The 22,306-nt window shown below is 48.1% G+C and overlaps 1 protein-coding gene across 1 annotated transcript in view; it reads left to right on the forward strand.

The window, feature by feature from the left end:
- LOC137543640 (C4b-binding protein alpha chain-like) overlaps positions 1-21,917 on the forward strand; it is an 88,581-nt gene extending 66,664 nt beyond the window's left edge. Inside the window, exon 11 of the mRNA XM_068264781.1 lies at positions 21,571-21,917. Coding sequence (XP_068120882.1) covers positions 21,571-21,601 — 31 coding nt within the window. The 3' untranslated portion in view covers positions 21,602-21,917. The remainder of the gene's footprint in view (positions 1-21,570) is intronic.
- The last annotated feature ends 389 nt before the right edge of the window (positions 21,918-22,306 follow it).

Raw genomic sequence — 22,306 nt, forward strand, 5'->3', positions numbered from 1 at the left:
AACATCAGACAGTGCACTCTATGCACTGTCTGATGTCGTGGGTGTCTGCCTCCTGCACGCGTTTCCAAAACGCGGCTGGAAACGCGTGCAGTCTGAACGGGCCCTTAGGTTAACAATTGTTAATTTGCATATATGCAGCAGTGATGCTCTGGGAGACATCTCAAGCTCACTCCAACCTTAATTATCGCAAATTCTTTCTGTTTTAAGAAAGCAAACTTTTGTTTTTCCTACCATCTTAGTAAGGGGGCTTTTAGGACCATTGTAGCCCCTCACACACTCCAATGAGTTCTGGTTCACCATGAGCTTGCTGGTTAGTCTGTACCTCTAAATGATTTAACTCATGGTTCATCTCTCCATATTTGACCTAACTTATGAAGTATCTTTCCGAGGGCCCGTTTCAATTATCTCCCCCCCCCCCCCCCCCCCTTTAATTTTCCGTTATATAGCTTTTTTTAGATAACACACACTGCTTCATTCTGTCATATTTGCAGTTTTCAAACTGCACTCTGTATTTTAAACCATGAAACAGAGCAGGGCTAATGACTCTTTGAACTTCCCTGCAGTAAAACCTTATCAGAAGCTGTCTTTTACTGTTTTTTTATGTATAAGTGCTTCAGAAAACAGCACTGTAGTCGGAGAGCTCAGAGAAGCTCTTTTGCATAAATAACAACTGAAATTTCTTAACTCTTCCTGTACTGGAAACAATATGATACTTTTTTCTTTGCTACTAATGTTCTATTTCTTAGCTGTACTACACATACAATTCATTAGCTCATAAGTTTATTTTCACTTCAGATTCCCTTTTAGAGGTATTTTATTGATAAGATATAAATTATCAGCTAGGGAGAAAATGTAGAAGAAAAAGTGAATTGGATCGGGCCCCTTATCAGTTTATCTCGCGCATTAGCTCTCCTTACAGTTAAGGTGAAAAATAAGGGGCTTTGTGAATCAACCCCACTGGCCCTTACTTACTCAATTCACGTTTTCTCCAGAATTCTCTCTTAGGAGATCATTTTTCATCTTCTCTTTAAAATAACTTTTCAGCATTTTGCAAATGACTAAAACTGACATGGAGGCAAAAAAGTACCTTCATTAGTATTTTGAGTATTTTCTTGCTTGCTTGGTATTTTATTGATACGGTGTGAAAATATCACCTAGGAGACAAAGTGAATTGAATAGGGGCCATTGTGTTTTAGAAGTAAAATAAAAGTACAGGCTCTGTTATACCTCAGAGTGGACCTCCAGACAAAGCTTCTAATTGGTCTTGGCTGAGCAGGCAGTGAGATGGCCAGTCAGAGGCTTGTTTACATTTGTTTACACTTTTAATGCGTTTTGATATGCGTTGCAGTGCAGTAAGTGTGCGTTTGCAATGCGTTACAGCACATAGGAAAACGCAGGTAATTTTTTTTTTCATTTTTAGTTTTCAACTTTCTACATTGTTCCTCTGTTGCATTCTGGGACTGATTCAGTGGCGGATCTAGAGGGGTGCAGGCATGGCTAGTGCCATGGGCGCCAGCACACCATGGGCGCCATGCCTGCCCCCATGCTGCCTGCCACCTCTGCATCCTTGCCGCTCTTCTACTATGCCTCCGGTCCCCCGCGCCCCCTCCCCCGTTCCTTCCCACCTCCGCATCTTGCGCTTCCCTCCCATGCTGCCTCCGGTCTTCCGCGCCCCCGCCCGCCGGCTCTCTGTCCCTGCTGTCAGACTTTACTTTAGCGGCAAGAGGCGAGACAGAGAGGGCACACTCCATACACCGTCGCGTCACATGCGGAAGTGACGTCATCAACCACTTCCTGCATTTGAAGCGCACCGGACGGGAAGTGTGCGCCCTCTCTGTCTCGCCTCTTGCTGCTAAACTAAAGTTAGACAGCAGGGACAGAGAGCCGGCGGGCGGGGGCACGGAAGACCGGCCACCGGAGGCATCTAGCATGGGAGGAACGCACAAGATGCGGAGGTGGCGAACATCTAACTCTAAGCCAGGTCCAGGAACAGAGAGCCGGGAATGTCAGTGGTAGAGGTGAGCACTTCACCCCTCCTCCTTATAATCTAACCCCTGCTGCATTCTGCTGTATGTCACCACAGGGCCTCTTTACTGCATTCTGCTAGATGTCACCACAGGGCCTCTTTACTGCATTCTGCTATATGTCACTACAGGGCCTCTTTACTGCATTCTGCTATATGTCACCACAGGGCCTCTTTACTGCATTCTGCTATATGTCACTACAGGGCCTCTTTACTGCATTCTGCTATATGTCACTACAGGGCCTCTTTACTGCATTCTGCTATATGTCACTACAGGGCCTCTTTACTGCATTCTGCTATATGTCACTACAGAGCCTCTTTACTGCATTCTGCTATATGTCACTACAGGGCCTATTTACTGCATTCTTCTATATGTCACTACAGGGCCTCTTTACTGCATTCTGCTATATGTCACTACAAGGCCTCTTTAATGCATTCTGCTATATGTCTCTATACGGACCTCTTTACTGCATTCTGCTATATGTCACTACAGGACCTCTTTACTGCATTCTGCTATGTCACTACAGGACCTCTTTACTGCATTCTTCTATGTCACTACAGGACCTCTTTACTGCATTCTTCTATGTCACTACAGGGCCTTTTTACTGCATTCTTCTATGTCACTACAGGGCCTCTTTACTGCATTCTGCTATATGTCACTACAGAGCCCTTTTTACTGCATTCTGCTATATGTCACTACAGGGCCTCTTTACTGCATTCTTCTATGTCACTACAGGGCCTCTTTACTGCATTCTTCTATGTCACTACAGGGCCTCTTTACTGCATTCTTCTATGTCACTACAGGGCCTCTTTACTGCATTCTGCTATATGTCACTACAGGGCCCTTTTTACTGCTTTCTACTCTGTCACTACAGGGCCTCTTTACTGCATTCTGCTGTATGTCACTACAGGACCTCTTTACTGCATTCTACTATATGTCACTACAGGGCCTCTTGTTTTCCTTGTAATTTGCTTGTGTGATTCCATCCACACTTTTGGTGGTATAATAACAATGTATAATATTACAGAATCACGTTTTATTATTCACAGTTCACTATTCTGCTCAATATAGGCAGGTTTCCTTTACATCACAGGAGGCTGATTTCTGGGACTCTTGTATGAAGCAATGTTTGGCATTAGTGGAGTGACGATGTTAGAGTAGCAGGATTTCCAGAATTAGATGCTGTTAGACTCTGTTGTCTCATCTAATTTACCATCACAGGGATATCATTTAGTTGTGATTTTTCATCGGAATCATTTGTCATCTGCAACGCATTTGCTAATTCTGTTACAGGGGTGCAGGTATACCTTGTGTGGGGAGGGGGGAGGGGGGGGGGATTGGGCTGGCTGTGCAAGAGGAGCTTACAATCTAACTTCTGCCGCACTTGGCTACCTAATTATTTGATCTTGATGCCCCTGACTGTAATGCTTATTGTCAGGCACCTGGTTACTGAATTATTGCATCTGGAGGTGTGTAACTACTTAAAGAGAACCCGAGGTGGCTTTGTATAACGTTAGTGGGGCACAGAGGCTGGTTGGGCACACTAACACCAGCCTCTGTTGCCCCATTGTGTGTGTCAAAGACCCCCCTGCTCGCCGCTATCCTCCCCGCAGTGCTGGCGACACGCAGCGCGTCGCCAGCACAATGTTTACCCTAGCGCTGTCTGTCAGCGCCGCTCCCCCGCCTCCTCCGCATCGCCGCTACCCGCCCTCGTCCCTTCCCTCCAATCAGCGTGAGGGAAGGGACGAGGGCGGGTAGCGGCGATGCGGAGGAGGCGGCGGAGCGGCGCTGACAGACAGCGCTAGGGTAAACATTGTGCTGGCGACACGCTGCGTGTCGCCAGCATTGCGGGGGTATAGCGGCGAGCAGGGGGGTCTTTGACACACACAATGGGGCAACAGAGGCTGGTGTTAGTGTGCCCAACCAGCCTCTGTGCCCCACTAACGTTATACAAAGCCACCTCGGGTTCTCTTTAATAAAAACTACTACTAATCTGGAGGCATGTGACTACTTGGTTGGGGGGGAGGGGGGGGGGGCGCAATCTCAGTGTTTGCCATGGGCGCTATATTGCCTAGATACGCCTCTGGACTGATTGCCTGCGTTGACGTTTTAAAACGTGCATAGCGTGCGTTTTACATTGACTAACATTGTAACGCGTAAAGCTAGCGTTGGCCGAAAAACTGCGCCTGGGTGCGTCGTAACGCAACGCACAAAAACGCTGCGTTATATGTGAAAGCTAAAATGAAAGTCTATGGACTTTCATTTTACCTTGGGTAACGCAAACTTTACCCGTTGCGTTGAAACGCAGAAAATCTGCCCTGATGTGAAACAGCCCTTATCAATGATAGTGAGCACCCAAACTACTGTAGGTGTTTTGAAAGTATCTGCTACTATTCAGTTCTATTCAGTAGCTGTCAACTGCCATCTACATGATGCAATTTTTTAAGGAACGCCTTCTTTATTTCAGCAAAAAATACCAAACTACATTCTTCATGTATTACAACAGCATGTATTCACAATAAAAGAGCACAGGGACTTCAATTGCCCTGCCTACAGTCCAGGCCTGACACCTATTGTAAACCGACACAGTGTAAAATGATAAATGGCACATAAGCAAGGCCCTCTTATTACTTGTTAAAGGGAAGGTTCAGGCACAACCGAAAAAAAATAAAAATACAAATCCACTTACCTGGGGCTTCCTCCAGCCCGTGGCAGCCAGGACGTGCCCTCGGCGTTGCTCCGCAGGCTCCCGGTCTTCTCCGGTGGCCGACCCGACCTGGCCAGGTCGGCTGCCAGGTCGGGCTTCTTCTGCGCTCCAAAATGCGTCTCACGGGGGCACGCTGACGTCATCGGACGTCCCCGGGCTGTACTGCGCAGGCAAGCCCGGAGGACGTCTGATGACGTCAGCGCGCCCCCGTGAGGCGCACGTTGGAGCGCAGAAGAAGCCCGACCTGGCAGCCGGGCCTGGCCAAGTCGGGTCGGCCACCGGAGGAGACCTGGAGCCTGCAGAGCCACGGCGAGGGCACGTCCTGGTTGCCACGGGCTGGAGGAAGCCCCAGGTAAGAGGATTTGTATTTTTATTTTTTTTAGGTCGTGCCTGAACCTTCCCTTTAAAACATAATTGGAGGTTGCTAGGGGTTACTACAAAAACAGTTCTTCGGCACCAGCAGCCCGAATGAATGGCTGTACCGAGCGGCTCAACATACTCACAGCCCGGCAGATATCTCAAAGTGGACTCCAGACACCTCAAACTTTAAGGAATTTATTTGGCAAATAAAGGCAAACAGGTATGTACATCAGTTATCTTCATTACCCCAGCAAAATAAATTATATGTAGTAGTTCATTTTATGGCGTTTCATGGCGCTTGAGCTAGTCCTTGTGAATAACTCAGGTTTCTCCTCCGGCTCGACACCGACTGCTTTGAGTTAACAGAGCGCAGTATTTTATAAACACAGGCATGGCTCCCATGCTTTCAGCAATTACACTATCTGCGTCTTTCCAGCCTTTCATCTAATCAGCAGCTGCTCAGTGGGGTGCCTCTCACTGCTACTATCTGACATGGACTGATCATGAGGAGCTCCATTGCTTGAATCCCCTGCTCTAATGCTGGGTACACATGATGCGTTTATTCGGTCAACTTTTCTGTCGTTTTCCGATTCGATCCTGTTATCTTTTCTTATCTATTTCCATTCACTTCTATGAGAAATCGCTCAGAAAAATTATCGAAAATAAAATTGGACATGTCGGAAATTATCTGCCGAACTATCTACTAACACAAAATTGTATGGTTTATACCTAGCATAAAGGCTTTTACACATCTCCAACATGCACACAACCACACGACCAACACGACAAACCACACAACCTGACGAACAACCTTTATATCCACACGGGCACGGCTAGAGGGCTAATCAACCAACTCAATTAACATACTGCGCACGCAAGAGGAATACACATTCAAAACAAGTACAAGTCCTTCAAACAACTTACACTTACATACACACCCACCAACTGCATGATATCAGACCAACGAAGATCTGACAGTTGGATTGAGCAAACTGCCTGTTATCAGTTGCTCATCAGGTTGTTTGCACATGACGCACATGCCTGATTATCGTCCAACAGACTAAAGTCAGATGATAGGCTGCAGGTTGGTCTGTGTGTACTTAGCTTATGACAGACAAATGCCTTTACGGTGACAGACCCCTATCGGCTAGTCAGCAACTGTCGGAGGTGAGAGAATTCCCTGGCAGGGATTACAAACACACGCTGCATACGCTCTCCTTTCTCTCTCCCTGTTCCCCCATCCCAGGGAGGATGACAGATCTCTAGCCCTAGTTGAGTGGTCAGAGTAGATGTTTATACTTACAAACTCACTACAAGGAGGGAGGGATTGATCAGGGCGTGGTTTGCATTGGGGGCGATTTATACTGGTTATAAGTGGTGAGTTGGCTAGGGGCAAGGCAGGCCTGGATTTACCTCACAGGAGCCTATAGGCTCAGATGTCCTGGCACCTTGAACTTCGCCCTCCATGAACCAAACTGCACTGCAATTTCTCTCTTCCTTCCCTTGCCCGTCTTAGGTAGGTAAAGGTCTCCCTTAGTATTAGGTAGCCAGAAGTACCCTATTAAGTATCTAGATGTGCCCCGACTGAAGGGAGATCTCGGCAGTGGACTGTAAAGAGCTGGGTGAGTAAGCTCTTATTTACACTCTGCTCGGATCTCTGCATAGGGAAGGAGGGAGGGGAATGAGCCTTTCCATCATCACGCGCCTGTAGGCACGTGCCTACAGTGCCTTATGGTAAATCCTGCCCTGGGGCCAGGGGGTGGTGTAGCAGTAGCCATAGCAGCTGATATGGGGCCCTGGAGCATAGGGAACCAAGGTGGTACTTGACTAGTTGACGACTGAGCAGTGGTGCTCACCGCCAGGTCGTGATCACGCTTACGCGTGGATTCACGACCATTTTGACGCATTCCGCCTCGGACACGCTAAGCCGTGAATAGATTTTCAACCACGAAAATCTGCTTCGGCTACGCGTGAATGCGGACAGAAATCCGCATTCACGCTCGTGAAACCTGGCGCTGAAGTCGTGGTTTGCGGAAATGCGTCAAACTATGCGGAAGTGACACATTGCAGGCCAATCAGAGTGCCCCAGCCAGGCCCTAGCAACCAATTACAGGAGGGGAGCTATGCCCTCCCCTCCTGAATATAAAGCGGCGGCCATGATGGAAAAGCTCTGTCCTTGCTAGACTGTGGTGCTGAGAGGATTATCTCCAGGCCATTGTTGTTTGAGCAAGTGCATTTATTGTGTTAAAAACAAAGCGTTTTTTTGCTAACACTGCTCTTATACTGTACACAGTTAGCTAGTCAGTGAGTGATTGCTGTAGTTAGTTGTAGTCAGTGTAGTGTAGTGTGGGAGTGTGGGAGTCTAGTGATTATTTAACTGTGTGTAGTGCTGTGCAGGCAGGTTCAGTGCTGCAGTGTAGTGGGAGTGGGGATTATCTGTGTGTAGAGTGCAGGCAGGCAGGTTAGTGCAGCTGCAGTGTTCACTTGTATATTCCAGTGACAGTTATACACTTGTACTATTTGCAGGCAGCCAGTCACACCGCCGGCGCCGCCACTCTCTGCCAGCGCTGTTCATTCATTCTGTCAGTGACCTTCTGCCGTGCCCAGTGCCCACTGCTCGCTCGCTCGCTGGCATATGAGCATCTCATTACACAGTGTGACATCCTTGTGTGCCCACTGCATCCTTCAGTGACCTAGTTGTATATCCAGTGCCCACTGCTGTGCCCACTGCATCCTTCAGTGACCTTGTACTGTGGCCACTGCATCCTTCAGTGACCTAGTTGTATATCCAGTGGCCACTGCTGTGCCCACTGCATCCTTCAGTGACCTTGTACTGTGCCCACTGCATCCTTCAGTGACCTTGTACTGTGCCCACTGCATCCTTCAGTGACCTAGTTGTATATCCAGTGCCCACTGCTGTGCCCACTGCATCCTTCAGTGACCTTGTACTGTGGCCACTGCATCCTTCAGTGACCTAGTTGTATATCCAGTGCCCACTGCTGTGCCCACTGCATCCTTCAGTGACCTTGTACTGTGGCCACTGCATCCTTCAGTGACCTAGTTGTATATCCAGTGGCCACTGCTGTGCCCACTGCATCCTTCAGTGACCTTGTACTGTGCCCACTGCATCCTTCAGTGACCTTGTACTGTGCCCACTGCATCCTTCAGTGACCTAGTTGTATATCCAGTGCCCACTGCTGTGCCCACTGCATCCTTCAGTGACCTTGTACTGTGCCCACTGCATTCTTCAGTGACCTTGTACTGTGGCCACTGCATCCTTCAGTGACCTAGTTGTATATCCAGTGGCCACTGTTGTGCCCACTGCATCCTTCAGTGACCTTGTACTGTGCCCACTGCATCCTTCACTGCTGTGCCCACTGCATCCTTCAGTGACCTTGTACTGTGCCCACTGCATCCTTCAGTGACCTTGTACTGTGCCCACTGCATCCTTCACTGCTGTGCCCACTGCATCCTTCAGTGACCTTGTACTGTGCCCACTGCATCCTTCACTGCTGTGCCCACTGCATCCTTCAGTGACCTTGTACTGTGCCCACTGCATCCTTCAGTGACCTTGTACTGTGCCCACTGCATCCAGTGATTCATTACTAGCAACATGTCTGGCAGGGTTTCGCGGGGTGAGAGGAAAGGGAGTTCAATTGCCTCAGCCACTTCTGGGACTGCTCCACGTCCAGGGAGAGGACGCCCAGCTGTACGTGGTCGTGATGCAGCAGAAAGGGGGGCAGCAAAGCCTGGGCCGAGTCAGCGGACGCCATTGTCCAAATATTTTAAAGTTTCTGGCCCCCGTGTGGTGGTTGAGCAAATGGAACCTGACGTACTCATGGACATCATGACTTCCTCCCAGACCTCTACTGTGAGCACCACTCCAAGCAGCAGCAGCAGCCAACGTCCCACGCTTGTTGTGACATCCACCCCAGCACCCACTGGTCAGCAGCCCTCCCAGGATGACAGCGTTCTGTCCCTCAGTCCGGCTTCTGGGAACCTGCTGATGCAAGAAGCTCAGGACTTACTGGGGACTGATGTGGCAGAGATTGAGATCGGGCCACAATCACAAGCGTTGTTGAGTTCTGATGATGAAGAAGAGGGGTCTGTGTCTGGGGATGTAGGGACTAGGGTTGCCACCCAGCCGGTATCTCCCCGGCCCAGCCGTAAAATCAATTAAAAAGCCGCTGCCAGAAAAATGTTTTTACCGGCAATGTATCTGCCCGGTAATTTGGACAGACTGTTCCAACTTCCACAAGTGCAGAGGGGGAGACGCTGAAGATGCGGTAGAATTCTCTTCTGCACAAATGTCATATTTTCCCTGTTACGGAGCGGAGACTAGACCCGCCCTCCTCTCCTCACAGATCAGGAGTTTGGCCAATAGCAGCAGCAGCAGCTTAGGACTAGCCAATGCTGTTGCTGTTGTGGCTCCAAATGTCCAATAAGAAGTGGTGGGAGGGGCAGCATTTCAAAGAAGCCCGCGCAGTTCTGCACTACAGAAATCATGTGCACTGCAGAGACGTCAGCTGGGATCACCTCTGCCCTGCACTGCTTGCAGTTCTCTCACATGAGGACAGAGTGAGCTGTGCGAGTGAGTGCAGATTCAGGAGGGCCCTCCCCTCTCCCCTCCTTCATGCCCGGGCAGCGACTTCTGAATGGAGACTTCACAGTCCCTGCTGTGATCTGGCCTGGCTCAATGTGCTGCTGTCACTCTGGAGGAGAAAGCCTGGAAGTAGGTAAAGTCCTTCAAAGTGCTGGTGCTTTCATTAACAGCAGCTGATAAGCTTTGCCGTTTTTTTTTATAGCTTTTCAGGGTGAGATTATGTGTTGTTGCATGGAGAGGAGAGTGCTTGTTATCAGCATTGTGGTCCTGTTGTAAAGGGAACCCCTGCAGTGAGCTAATTTGAGAATGGGATACACATCAATCAAGTGTTCCAATGTCTCTGGCACAAACTTGTTTTATCACTAAGAAAAAGGAAGACCTGATTTATAGTATTCCATCCCACTTGCTGTTTAACTGGTCACTGCTGTTCACTTAGAAGAAAAGCACCCCTTAAGCTGGCCATACACTGGCCCAATTTGCCGCCGTTTCGACAGCAGATTCGATCACTTGGATCGAATCTGCTGCCAATCGTTCGCGCTACACGCCGAATTTCGATCCATTTCGTCCGATCGCTCCGTGCGGAAAATTACCGTCGATCCCCCGCGGGTACGGAACACGTCGCTAGCGGCGTTCGAGTGCCCGACGACCGACACAATAGAGCGGCACACATTACCTGCTCCGCCGGCGCGACTCCAGTCCCCCGGTCACCGCTGCTAGTATGCACTTTTGGCCCTTTTTTCCTGTCCTGTTGGGAGGTATGCTTTAAAAATGGTGCAGGTGCCAGTTGCCATAGCACCAGCGCTGCTCTCTTATGGCGCCTCCCCCCATCCACCGCGTAGTGTGGCTCCCAATCCCCACTGCCTCTCTTTATACTTCAGGCGACCAGATAGAGGCAGAGCAGGGCGCACACTATGTGCAGGACGTGGACACTTCAAATGTGGAAGTGACGTAATTGGTCACTTTCTGCATGTGAAGTGCACTAGGTCCAGGTGGGTAGTGTGCACCCTACTCTGCCTCTCTCTGGTCGCTGCTGATCTGAGGTATGAATCTGATGGTTACATGCGCACGCCGCAGGTAACCATATCCCACGACAGTGAATCCAGCACCTGCATAGCCTTGTCATGGACGGTCCTCAGAAGAGCTCACAACCTATTCCCTACCATTGTCATAGTCTGATGTCCTACCAAATTATGTATTTATATAGCACTGACATCTGCTCAAAATCCGTATGTGAGCTCCAAATCGGGAGGTGGTAGGGGGCTGAGCATGTGGGCCTCAGGCTTAAACTTATCTGGCGGACCCTTAGTGTCCCAGTCCGACCCTGGGCAGGAGGGGTGGGGGAAGCGGCCGGAGCGAAGCTTCAACTCACCTTCCTCGATCCCCGCACAGCAGCCTCTATCTTCATCCTGTCCCGGCATCTTTTGCGATGGTAACAGTGCCCCCTGTGATGACGTAACAGCATGTCATCACAGGGGGAGCTCTTACCAATGCAACAGATGCCGGGACAGGAGGAAGATAGAGGCTGTGTGTGGGGAATGAGGAAGGTGAGTTGAAACTTTGCTCTTCCCGCTTCCCCCGCCCCTGTGTAAATAAACAATTTTTTTTTTTATGTGTAACAGCCTGCCGCCCACGATCGCAAGCAGGCAGGCTAATCTCGGAACTCCACTCCATCATTCAGCGTCCTCCCCCAGGACTTGATGCTTGAAATGTTATTATTGGGTGTATTTATACTTACCTGGGGGCTTTTTCCAGCCCCATGAGGTGTGTGGGCTTGCTTGCAGCCTCTCTGTTCACTTGATATTCTCGCCTCCCCCGGTAATCTGGACAATCACGGCCAGCCATGTGCTTCTGCATATACACGACCCGGCCGCTACTGCACAGGAGCAGAATGCTCTCCGCTGCGGGAGCACTACAGGGGTAGACGCATGACACAGAAGAGCGAGGCCAGCCAGATATTACTGGGGGAGCATATCAAGTGAATGAAGCAGCTGGCTAGGGAACCCAGGCACCTCATGGGGCTGGAGGAAGCTCCCCGGGTAAATATAAATACACCCATTAAAGGGAACCTAAACTGAGATGTATATGGATGTTTCCTTTTAAACAATACCAGTTGCCTGGCAACCCTGCTGATCTCTTTGGCTGCAGTAGTGGCTGAATCACACGCCTGAAACAAGCATGCAGCTAATCCAGTCTGACTTCAGTCAGAGCACCTGATCTGCATGCTTGTTCAGGGGCTGTGGCTAGAAGTATTAGAGACACAGGATCAGCAGGAGAGTCAGGCAACTGGTATTATTTTAAAAGGAAAAAGCCATTTCCTTCTTAGTGTAGGTACCCTTTAATGCTGCCTCTAAGAGACCCAGATCTAGCCTAATGCTAGGTACATACTATACCATTTTCTGACTGATTTACTGTCAGGCTGACTATTTTTTTCCATAGAAATAAACAGAAAATCAATCAGAAAATCGATCGGACCTGTTGGAAATAGTCAGAAAATTGTATATTTTGTACCTAGCATTAAAGGTCAACTGACCTGAGAGAGGGATAAGGAGGCTGCCATATTGATTTCCTTTTAAACAAAGCCAGTTGCCTGGCTCTCCAGCTAAGCTTTCTGGCATTAGTATGTCTGCATCAAACACCCGAAACAAGCATGCAGCTAATCTTGTCAGACTTTTAGTCAGAAAAATCTGATCTGCATGCTTGTTCAGGGGCTATAGCTAGAGGCAGAGGATCAGCAGGACAGCCAGGAAATGTGCATTTGTAAATAAATTATGGCAGCCTCCATATCCCTCTCAGGTCAGTTGTCCTTTAAAAAGTCCGCGACAAACCACTCCCACTTTTAGACCACACCCCTCAGGCCACACCCACAGGCCGGTATTTTTTTACCCTAAAGGTGGCAACCCTAGTAGGGACAGAAGAGGAGGCAGGGGAGTCAGAGGAAGAGCTGGATTATGAAGATGCTGCTGATGATGACGACGTTGTGGACCCTAACTATGTGCAGCCTGCTGAGTCAATGGAAGAATGGTCAGAGGCAGAGCAGGATGACGAGTCACCTCGGCCTAGGCAAGGATATCGCCATATGTCAGGCAGGGGCAGGGGCATCGGCAGCAGTGGGCGTGGAGGAAGTAGACAGGACACTGCTTCAGCCGGCACCACCACCATGCAACCCCCGGCAACTACTACCACACATTGTTCCGCTGCACCCTCTGCTAGTGGGGGCCGCAGTAAATTAAAGTCACCAGTGTGGGATTGCTTTGAGGAATGTACTGATGACAAAAGGTATGCTGTGTGCAGGTTATGCAGCAAAAGATTGAGCCGTGGGAAAAGTCTGAGCAAGGTGGGTACCTCATCCCTCCAGGGCCACCTGAGAAGCCGCCACTGCCGCGAGTATGCGGAGTTTAAGAGGAAGCAGGCACTGCTGGCAGGGGTTCCTGAGAGCAGAAGGCCCACCAGCGCAGCAGCATCATCCCTCCCTCAGGGTCGTGAATCCCCCACAGCAGCAGCAGTAGTAGCACGCAAGCGCTCTTCCACCTCGGCTACTCAGGACACAGACATTGAGGCTGGCAGCCAGTGTTCGTCTCTCTCCTCTGTCTCCCCTGCATCCCAGCGTCGTCAGACCCTGCTGAGCGACACCTTTCAGGGTCTGACCAAGCCTCTGCCTCCAAGCCACAGGCGGATCCGCAAACTAAATGGCTTGCTGGCCCGGGCCATGGCATCACAGCTGCTTCCCTACTCCCTGGTGCAGGAGGGGAGCGCCATGCGGACGCTGCTCCAATTTGGCATCCCCGAGTGGCAAGTTCCCAGTCGCCACTATTTCAGCAGGAGCGCGATCCCAGCACTCCACAAGTTTGCGGTGGAAAACGTGGCCCGTTCCCTGGACTACTCTGTGGGCAAGCGGGTCCATGTGACCATGGACTCGTGGAGTAGCAGATTTGGGACAGGTCGCTACCTGTCCTTTACGGCCCACTGGGTGACACTGATGGAAGGGAGGGAGGAAAATCAACCAGGCTTGGGTGGAAGGTGAGTTCCTGGCCCCTATTGTCGGACACAGGGGGACATGAAGTGGCTGCTGCATGTGCTGTTGTTAACTATGCCTGCCTTTATAAAGACATTTACTACCTGCCTAGTGCCTACCTTGGTTAATTTTTTGGTGTTATGGTACTACTACCAGTAAGTTGCCATGGTCCTCCTTTTGAGCTGCTGAACTGAGCACCCGCTTTGTCCTCCTGACTCAGTCGCTACTACACTCTGCGTTCACACTGCCCGGGTCGCCGGGTGCATTTAATTTTTTGGCCAGCACTATGATGCTGTGCTACTACTACTGTGCTGCTGCTGCTGAACTGACCGCCCGCTTTGTCCTCCTGACTCAGTTGCTACTACACTCTGCGTTCACACTGCCCGAGTCACCGGGTGCATTTAATTTTTTGGCCAGCACTATGACGCTGTGCTGCTACTACTACCACCAGTATGTTGCCGTGGTCCTTCTGTGCTGCTGAACTGACCGCCCGCATAGTCCTTCTCCTGACTCAGTCGCTACCACCACTGCACTCTGCGTTCACACTGCCCGTGTCCACTGACAACTCTGCTGCGATGTCATTGCTAATTGCTGCAAAAAAAAACAAAAAAAAAATTACAAAAACCTCTCTGGAGCCTTTTTGCCGTCAGCCACTCATCCTCCTCCAGCGGTACCTTCGCCGCCAAGTGCCATTGGAACTCGCCTTCACCTCTTTGACTGCTTAACGCGTATATCCCTTTTTAAAACCACTTATTACCAATTAATAGCCCCATTTAAAGTGTTGATTTCACTTTAAAATCCATTTTCTCTAGAAAAAAATTTTTGGGGGGAATTTTTTATGTTGAAGTTATGTTGCCCCTTATCACCTCGATAATCCATGCTATTTGGGGGATTGTAGCATGTATGGGGGCTTTGTTATTAACGTTAAAAGAAAATCCGCCTCCGGGCGTGAATCCACGCGTGATTACGCCATTCACGGGAAAAAATCCGCGTGGTTGCGTGGACGCAGACGAAAATCCGCATGCGGCGGGGCCGAATGCGGATTTTTTTTTGCAACCACGCAGATTGCCGAATTCGTGGATGAGGCACATCCGAGCATCCCTGCGACTGAGGAGTTTTTTCCCTTAAAGAAAGCCTGAACTGAAAATTAAAAGTCAAACCTTCCATGTAGTCTACTCCTCAGTGTCTTTCTCCTGTCCTGCGTCCTGTTTGTTCACTGTGATCAAGGGAATTTTCCGTCCTCCATTTTGAAAATGGCCATTACCCATAACAGCTTTCTGGTCAGCACACAGTTAAACTGTAACATCGCCCACTTGAGCCATAGGAAAACATGGACATTACCTGATACATCAGTTTTCCTCTCAGCTATAACTGACAGCAACTGATATTTTACTGACAGCAACTGATATATTTCAGATCTGACAAAATATTGTCAGAACTGGAAGGGATTGTTGTCAGAAGAAAATGGTGAGCTTCTGAGAGGAACTGATGGCAAGGTAACTATGTAATGTTCATTTGAAGTTACCTCATGTGTTTATTTTAAATATTTTTACTCAGTACAGGTTCTCTTTAAGGACCAGAAACATTTTTACCTTTCAACTCTCCTCCCTTTCATTTGCCAATAACTTAATCACTACTTATTACAACAAAATTACCTATAAGTTGTTTTTTTCGTCACCAATTTTCGTGGTAACTATGGGAGATTTTTTTAAGTAAGGGGTTAATTTTAAATGTTAGTGTAGGTCTTATTATAAAAAAATGTATTTAGGTATTATTTAACTGTTTGGCCACAAGATGTCCTCGCGCGTTACTTTCCTGTGCGTACTATTAGGAAGTAATGCGTGGACGTGTTTCTTCCCTTATTACAATGACCGTCAACTCATTGATGCTGGCAATCATTGACACAGGGACTTCAATTAATGAATGGGAACTGCGTTACATTTTACATTCTGAAACCAGCCTAGCATGTACCATTATGATATATCCTAGAGAAAAATGAGCTTGCTTAAAGATTTGTAGGCTTTCAAAAGCCAGCTTATATACCTTGGCTGGGAATCGAACCCAGGTTTGAGTGTGTGGTAGATAGCTCTCTTAACCGCTATACCACCACCAACACTACATTCTGAAACCAGCCTAGCATGTACCATTATGATATATCCTAGAGAAAAATGAGCTTGCTTAAAGATTTGTAGCCTTTCAAAAGCCAGCTTACATACCTTGGCTGGGAATTGAACCCAGGTCTGAGTGCATGGTAGATAGCTCTCTTAACCGCTATACCACCACCAACACTACATTCTGAAACCAGTCGAGCATGTACCATTATGATATATCCTAGAGAAAAATGAGCGTGCTTAAAGATTTGTAGGCTTTCAAAAGCCAGCTTACATACCTTGGCCGGGAATTAAACCCAGGTCTGAGTGCGTGGTGGATAGCTCTCTTAACTGCTATACCACCACCAACACTACATTCTGAAACCAGCCTAGCATGTACCATTATAATATATCCAAGAGAAAAATGAGCTTGCTTAAGGATGTGTAGTATGTCAAAAGCCAACTCACATTGGCCAGGAATAGAACCCAGGCCTACCGCTCTGTAGGCTGCTATCCTAACCATTATACCACCAAAACTACATACTAAAACTTCTTGGAGCAGAGACTTACTTCCTTCCTCCAAAAGACACACATACATCCCCATAAAATCATTCAACAGCAACTGCGTGCACAGTCTTTGTGGTACACAGTCCCTGTGGCACAATTGGTTAGCGTGTTTGGCTGTTAACTAAAAGGTTGGTGGCCTTTGCAGTATACAAAATAGGAAATGTACAAGTATATAAAAAAAGAAATGTGTTGTGGTTATTGGGAGATGAATTCTATATTGAAGTCCTCAACTCATCAAACAGAGGACTGGTTCACTAGTCCTAAAATGTATCCGAGGCATTTTTTTTTATACAAATGGGACACAGAGGCATGTTCTCTGCTTATTTATTGACATGCCTCTTTGTCCTCTCTGCACCGCTTTCTGTCTCCTCTTCGTTCCACTACTCTCCCTCCCCCAAAATTGCTTGTCGGCAGACTGTTAGATGAAGGGGCATCCTTTGCAGGAGAAGCAGTCCTGCAAGGGGTCTGAGGATCTCATCTTGGTACCTTACGCAGTCAGGCTACCTCTGGTGAGCTTATGGTGGGCTGTGCGGCCTCCCAAAGAGATGTCACCCACACCGTTATTGACTCCAAACCGGTCATGCTGGAGGATGTTGCAGGCAGCAGAATGTTCTCCATGGGGTCTCCACATTCTGTCACATCTGTCACATGTGCTCAGTGTGAACCTGCTTTCATCTGTGAAGAGCCTAGGGCGCCACTGCCGAATTTGCCACTCTTGGTGTTCTATGGCAAATGCCAATTGTCCTTCACGGTGTTGGGCTGTAAGCACAACCCCCATCTATGAACGTCAGGCCCTCATACTGGTCTCATGGAGTCTGTTTTTGACACATGCACATTTATGGCCCTTTGGAGGTCATTTAGCAGGGCTCTAGCAGTGCTCCTCCTGTTCCTCCTTGCACAATGGTGGAGGTAGCAGTCCTGTTGCTGAGTTGTTGCCCTCCTATGGCCTCCTCCATGTCTCCTGATGTACTGGCCTGTCTCCTGGTAGCATCTCCATGCTCTAGACACTATGCTGACAGTCAAACACATCATACCTCCTTGCCACAGCTTGCATTGATGTGCCATCCTGGATGAGCTGCACTACCTGAGCCACTTGTGTGGGTTGTAGACTCTGTCTCATGCCACCACTAGAGTGAAAGCACCACCAGCATTCAAAAGTGACCAAAACAACAGCCAGAAAGCATAGGAACTGAGAAGTGGTCTGTGGTCACCCCCTGCAGAACCACTCCTTTAATGGGAAAGTTTGCTAATTTCCTATCATTTCCACCTGTTGTCTAATCTATTTGCCCAACAGCGTGTGAAATTGATTGTCAATCAGTGTTTCTACCTAAGTGGACATTGATTTCACAGAAATGTGATTGACTTACAATGGCCTCAATTCACTAAGCGTTATCAAACACTTTACCAAATGTTTGATAATTTACTTCATGGGTAAAATCTCATTTTTAATTCACTAAGGTGTTATATATTTATCGAATGTTTTATCGATAAAACGTTCAATAGATCTATAACACCTTAGTGAATTCAAAATGAGATTTTACCCATGAGGTAAATTATCAAACGTTCGGTAAGGTGTTTGATAACGCTTAGTGAATTGAGGCCATTGTGCTGTTTAAGTGTTCCCTTTACTTTTAAGAGCAGTGTAGTTCAATTTTCCTGCTTATTCGATCAAAACAATCAACTAGAGAAGAACCTGAAAAGAATCCTTTTTTCCCATCGAAAAAAACCCCAATCAATTACCGTATTTTTCGTACTATAAGACACTCCGGACCATAAGACGCACCTAGGTTTAGAGGACAAAAACCAAGGAAAAAATAATATACTAAGCCTGATGCGTCCATGCTGCAGGGGCGTCTTATAGACTTTCCCCCCTACAATTATTATGTCTCCCTTGTGCCTTCCTTGTTTCCCTGTGGTCTCCTCTGTCCCTCTGCTGCTTTTATGTCCCCCTTGTGTCCATTGTCTCCCTGTGCCCTCTGGTGTCTTCCTGTATCCTCTTTCCCCCTTTCTCTGACCCCATATCATCTGTCCCCCTTCCTCTGTCTCGATTGTCCTGTTTCCTCCATGTCCAGTGTCTGTTATTCCAGTGTCTGCTATCCCTGTCCTCTGTGTTCCAGTGTCTGCATGTCCCCCTGTGTCTGTTGTCCTCCGTGTCCAGCCTGTCCTAGTGTCTGCATGTCCCCGTGTATTAAATACATTCACGTAGCTGCAGCTATACTCAGGCTGTCCTGCCTTATTTACATTCAGCCCCGTTTCTTGCCCCGTGCGGAGCGTGCCGCCGCCCGGGGCGCTGTTGGGAGGGGGGCGCTATAATGGAGGGGGGAGCCGGAGCCGCGGGGAGGGCAGCCCGACCTCTCCCTCCCTCTCCTCTCCCGGGCGCCCTCCGTGCTCCCCCCTCAGATGCAGAGTTCGTGAGCAGCAGGGAAGCGCTGTTTACAACTCACCGGCTGCCTGGCTCCAAGCGCTGCTCTCTCGCCGCTGGTCTCCTCTCTCTCTCTGTATACATACTGATACACGCTGCTTCCTGTAGCCGGAAGCAGCGTGTATCAGTATGTATACAGAGAGAGGAGACCAGCGGCGAGAGAGCAGCGCTTGGAGCCAGGCAGCCGGTGAGTTGTAAACAGCGCTTCCCTGCTGCTCACGGACTCTGCATCTGAGGGGGGAGCACGGAGGGCGCCCGGGAGAGGAGAGGGAGGGAGAGGTCGGGCTGCCCTCCCTGCGGCTCCCCCCTCCATTATTGGGGGCATCTACCTATCTAACCTATTCTGGGGGCATCTACCTAATCTAACCTACGCTGGGGGGCAGCTGCTAATCTAACCTACGCTGGGGGGCACCTACCTATCTAACCTACACTGGGGGGCACCTACCTAATCTAACCTACACTGGGGGGCAGCTACCTATCTAACCTATACTGGGGGCAGCTACCTAATCTAACCTACGCTGGGGGGCAGCTACCTATCTAACCTATACTGGGGGCAGCTACCTAATCTAACCTACGCTGGGGGGCAGCTACCTATCTAACCTACACTGGGGGGCACCTACCTAATCTAACCTACGCTGGGGGGCAGCTACCTATCTAACCTACACTGGGGGGCAGCTACCTATCTAACCTACACTGGGGGGCAGCTACCTAATATAACCAACACTGGGGGGGCAGCTACCTATCTAACCTACACTGGGGGGCAGCTACCTAATCTAACCTATACTGGAGGGCAGCTACCTATCTAACCTATACTGGGGGGCACCTACCTAACCTATACTGGGGGGCACCTACCTAACCTGTACTGGGGGGGGGGCAGCTACCTTATCTAACCTATACTGGGGGGCAGCTACCTAATCTAACCTATTCTGGGGGGCACCTGTCTAATCTAGCCTATACTAGGGGGCACCTACCTAATCTAACCTATACTGAGAGGCACCTACCTATCTAACCTAGGGGGGGGGGGGGGCGCAATTTTTACACCCTCGCCCTGGGTGCATTTTAGCCTAGAAACTGCACTGTTTACATTTTTGTCTGTAATGTCCCCGGGTACTACCGTCTACCGCAAGTGGAAGTCGTTTACAGCAAGTGGAAGTCCGCACAACATACCATACATGCAGCTATCCTCAGGCTGTCCCTGCCTTCATCACCGCGCTGTCCCCGCCTTCATCACCGCGCTGTCCCCGCCTTCATCACCGCGCTGTCCCCGCCTTCATCACCGCGCTGTCCCACGCACTTGGATGTCCGTGATGTCCCCGGCCGGTATTACCGATGCGTTCCTAATCAGGAAGTGTCCCGCTCAGCATTGCCGATAAATGGGCCAATCAGACGGGGATGCTGGCCCCAACTGCCAATCACGCCGCACACTCTTCACTGTGCACTCTACAGTGATTGGTCCCAATGACGGAGAGGCTGTCCCGCCCTCTAGCCATCTCATCCTATTAACAGAGTTGCTAGGAGCAGTGTGCGGCGTGATTGGCGGTTGGGGCCAGCGTCCCTCGTCTGATTGGCCCATTTATCGACAACGCTGAGCGGGACACTTCCTGATTAGGAACGCATCGGTAATACCGGCCGGGGACATCACGGACATCCAAGTGCTTGGGACAGCGCGGTGATGAAAGCGGGACAGCGTGGTAATGAAAACGGGGACAGCCTGAGGATAGCTGCATGTATGGTATGTTGTGCGGACTTCCACTTGTTAGCACCCGGGGACATTACAGACAAAAATGTTTTTAAGACACGGGGACATGCAGACACTAGAACAGGCTGGACAGGGGAAGGAGGCGCAGGTCCCAATATGTAGTATTCGGACTATAAGACGCACTGACTTTTCCCTCCCACTTTTGGGGGAGAAAAAGTGCGTCTTATAGTCCGAAAAATACGGTATTTCATTTTTTCAATAAAAAGCTGATCAGATGTGCTGAAAAATTAGGTTGATTTCTTTGAAAACTGAATGGTGTATGTTAGGTTGGATAAAATAATCTAATAGATTATAGTCTTATTTAAAAAATGTAATGGGGAAAAGGCCACCTTTAGGAGAAAACTCAGGAGAAAATGTGAATTGCATATGATCCCTTGTACCCATTATCCACTTAGGTTGTAGCATTTGTGGGCAGAGCGCAAAAATTGGTAAAATTTTTAAATACTGTGCATGTAAACACATACAAATAAGAAGTACGTTTCTTCCAGAGTAACATGAGCCAAAATTTACTTTTCTCCTTAGTAGAAATCTGACTGAACCGACAGGTTTTTGACTAGTCCATCTCTTCATGGAGGATTTTCAGCATGGACTTTATTATTTATAAAGACGCTACCTGTAAAGGATTTATATACATATATATATATATAGATGCTGGAGAGCCTCCCTGCTCGCTGCACACTTCTTTGGCAGTTGGACGGAGCAACTGGCATTCACAAAGTGCTTTTGAAAATAAAGAAAACCCTGAAAATCCCCCATGAGGCGATGGGCTAGTTCAAAATCAGTTCTGTCAGATTTCTACTACCTACTATAAGTGACAGCAACATAGGAGAAAAAGTAATTTATAGCTCATTTTACTCTGGACGAAATCTACTTCTTATTTGGATGTGTTTACATGTATTTTACATTTTAAGATGTTTGTGATAGTGGTCCTTTAATAATATTAATAGAAATACAAGTGCTATTTACATATCTTAACTGTATTATTATCAATATTCTATAACGTGTATAACTTCATCTGTTTTACAGGAAACGTTCAGGATTATTTGGATTGAAATAAAAAGAGAAATAATCTACATAAATCATTTTTTACATCAAGACAATCACGCTTCATGTAATCCTACATTCTTCTTTGATGAAGCAGAATAACAAAGCTACTTCCTGAGAAAAAGAAAACATTATAATGTAACATACAGTAAAGTGAAAACAAACATATCTCCATTGCTACAGCTAAAATTATTCCGAAACCTGCAAACAGACACTGAAAAATGCCCCATGTGTAGCCACGTGGATAGACTGTAAGCCTGAAAGGGCAGGGTCCTTTATATAGTAATACCAATAATAATTATTATTAAAGATATACTATGACAAAAAAAGTCTGTATAATTTTTACATAAGAGAATCAATAAAATCTGTCCTACTGTTTGACAGATTTCACAGTTTGGCCTAACATACCATTGCAACTTTTTTCTTTCTGTTAATTGCCTATACAGTTATCTTAATTGCTTTGTGCACAAGTAATGTCATCTCTGTAAAAATCGCAAGTTCCCCCCAACTCATAGAATAGCATTGCTAGGAGCTGTCATTACATGTATAGGATATCATGAAATTCATTCAGAAATCTATTTGTGTAGTTCTGTTCTAGTACAGAATACAGAGGGTTCCTCACCAAAATTTAGCAATTTTGCATCCCAATCCAACCATCCGAATAGAGAATTTGTCAAAACTGATGAAAGATGTATCCGACGCCCCCTGGCAGCTGTTT

This window comes from Hyperolius riggenbachi, chromosome 1 (assembly GCF_040937935.1).
Source record: "Hyperolius riggenbachi isolate aHypRig1 chromosome 1, aHypRig1.pri, whole genome shotgun sequence".
NCBI classification, from domain to species: Eukaryota; Metazoa; Chordata; class Amphibia; order Anura; family Hyperoliidae; genus Hyperolius; species Hyperolius riggenbachi.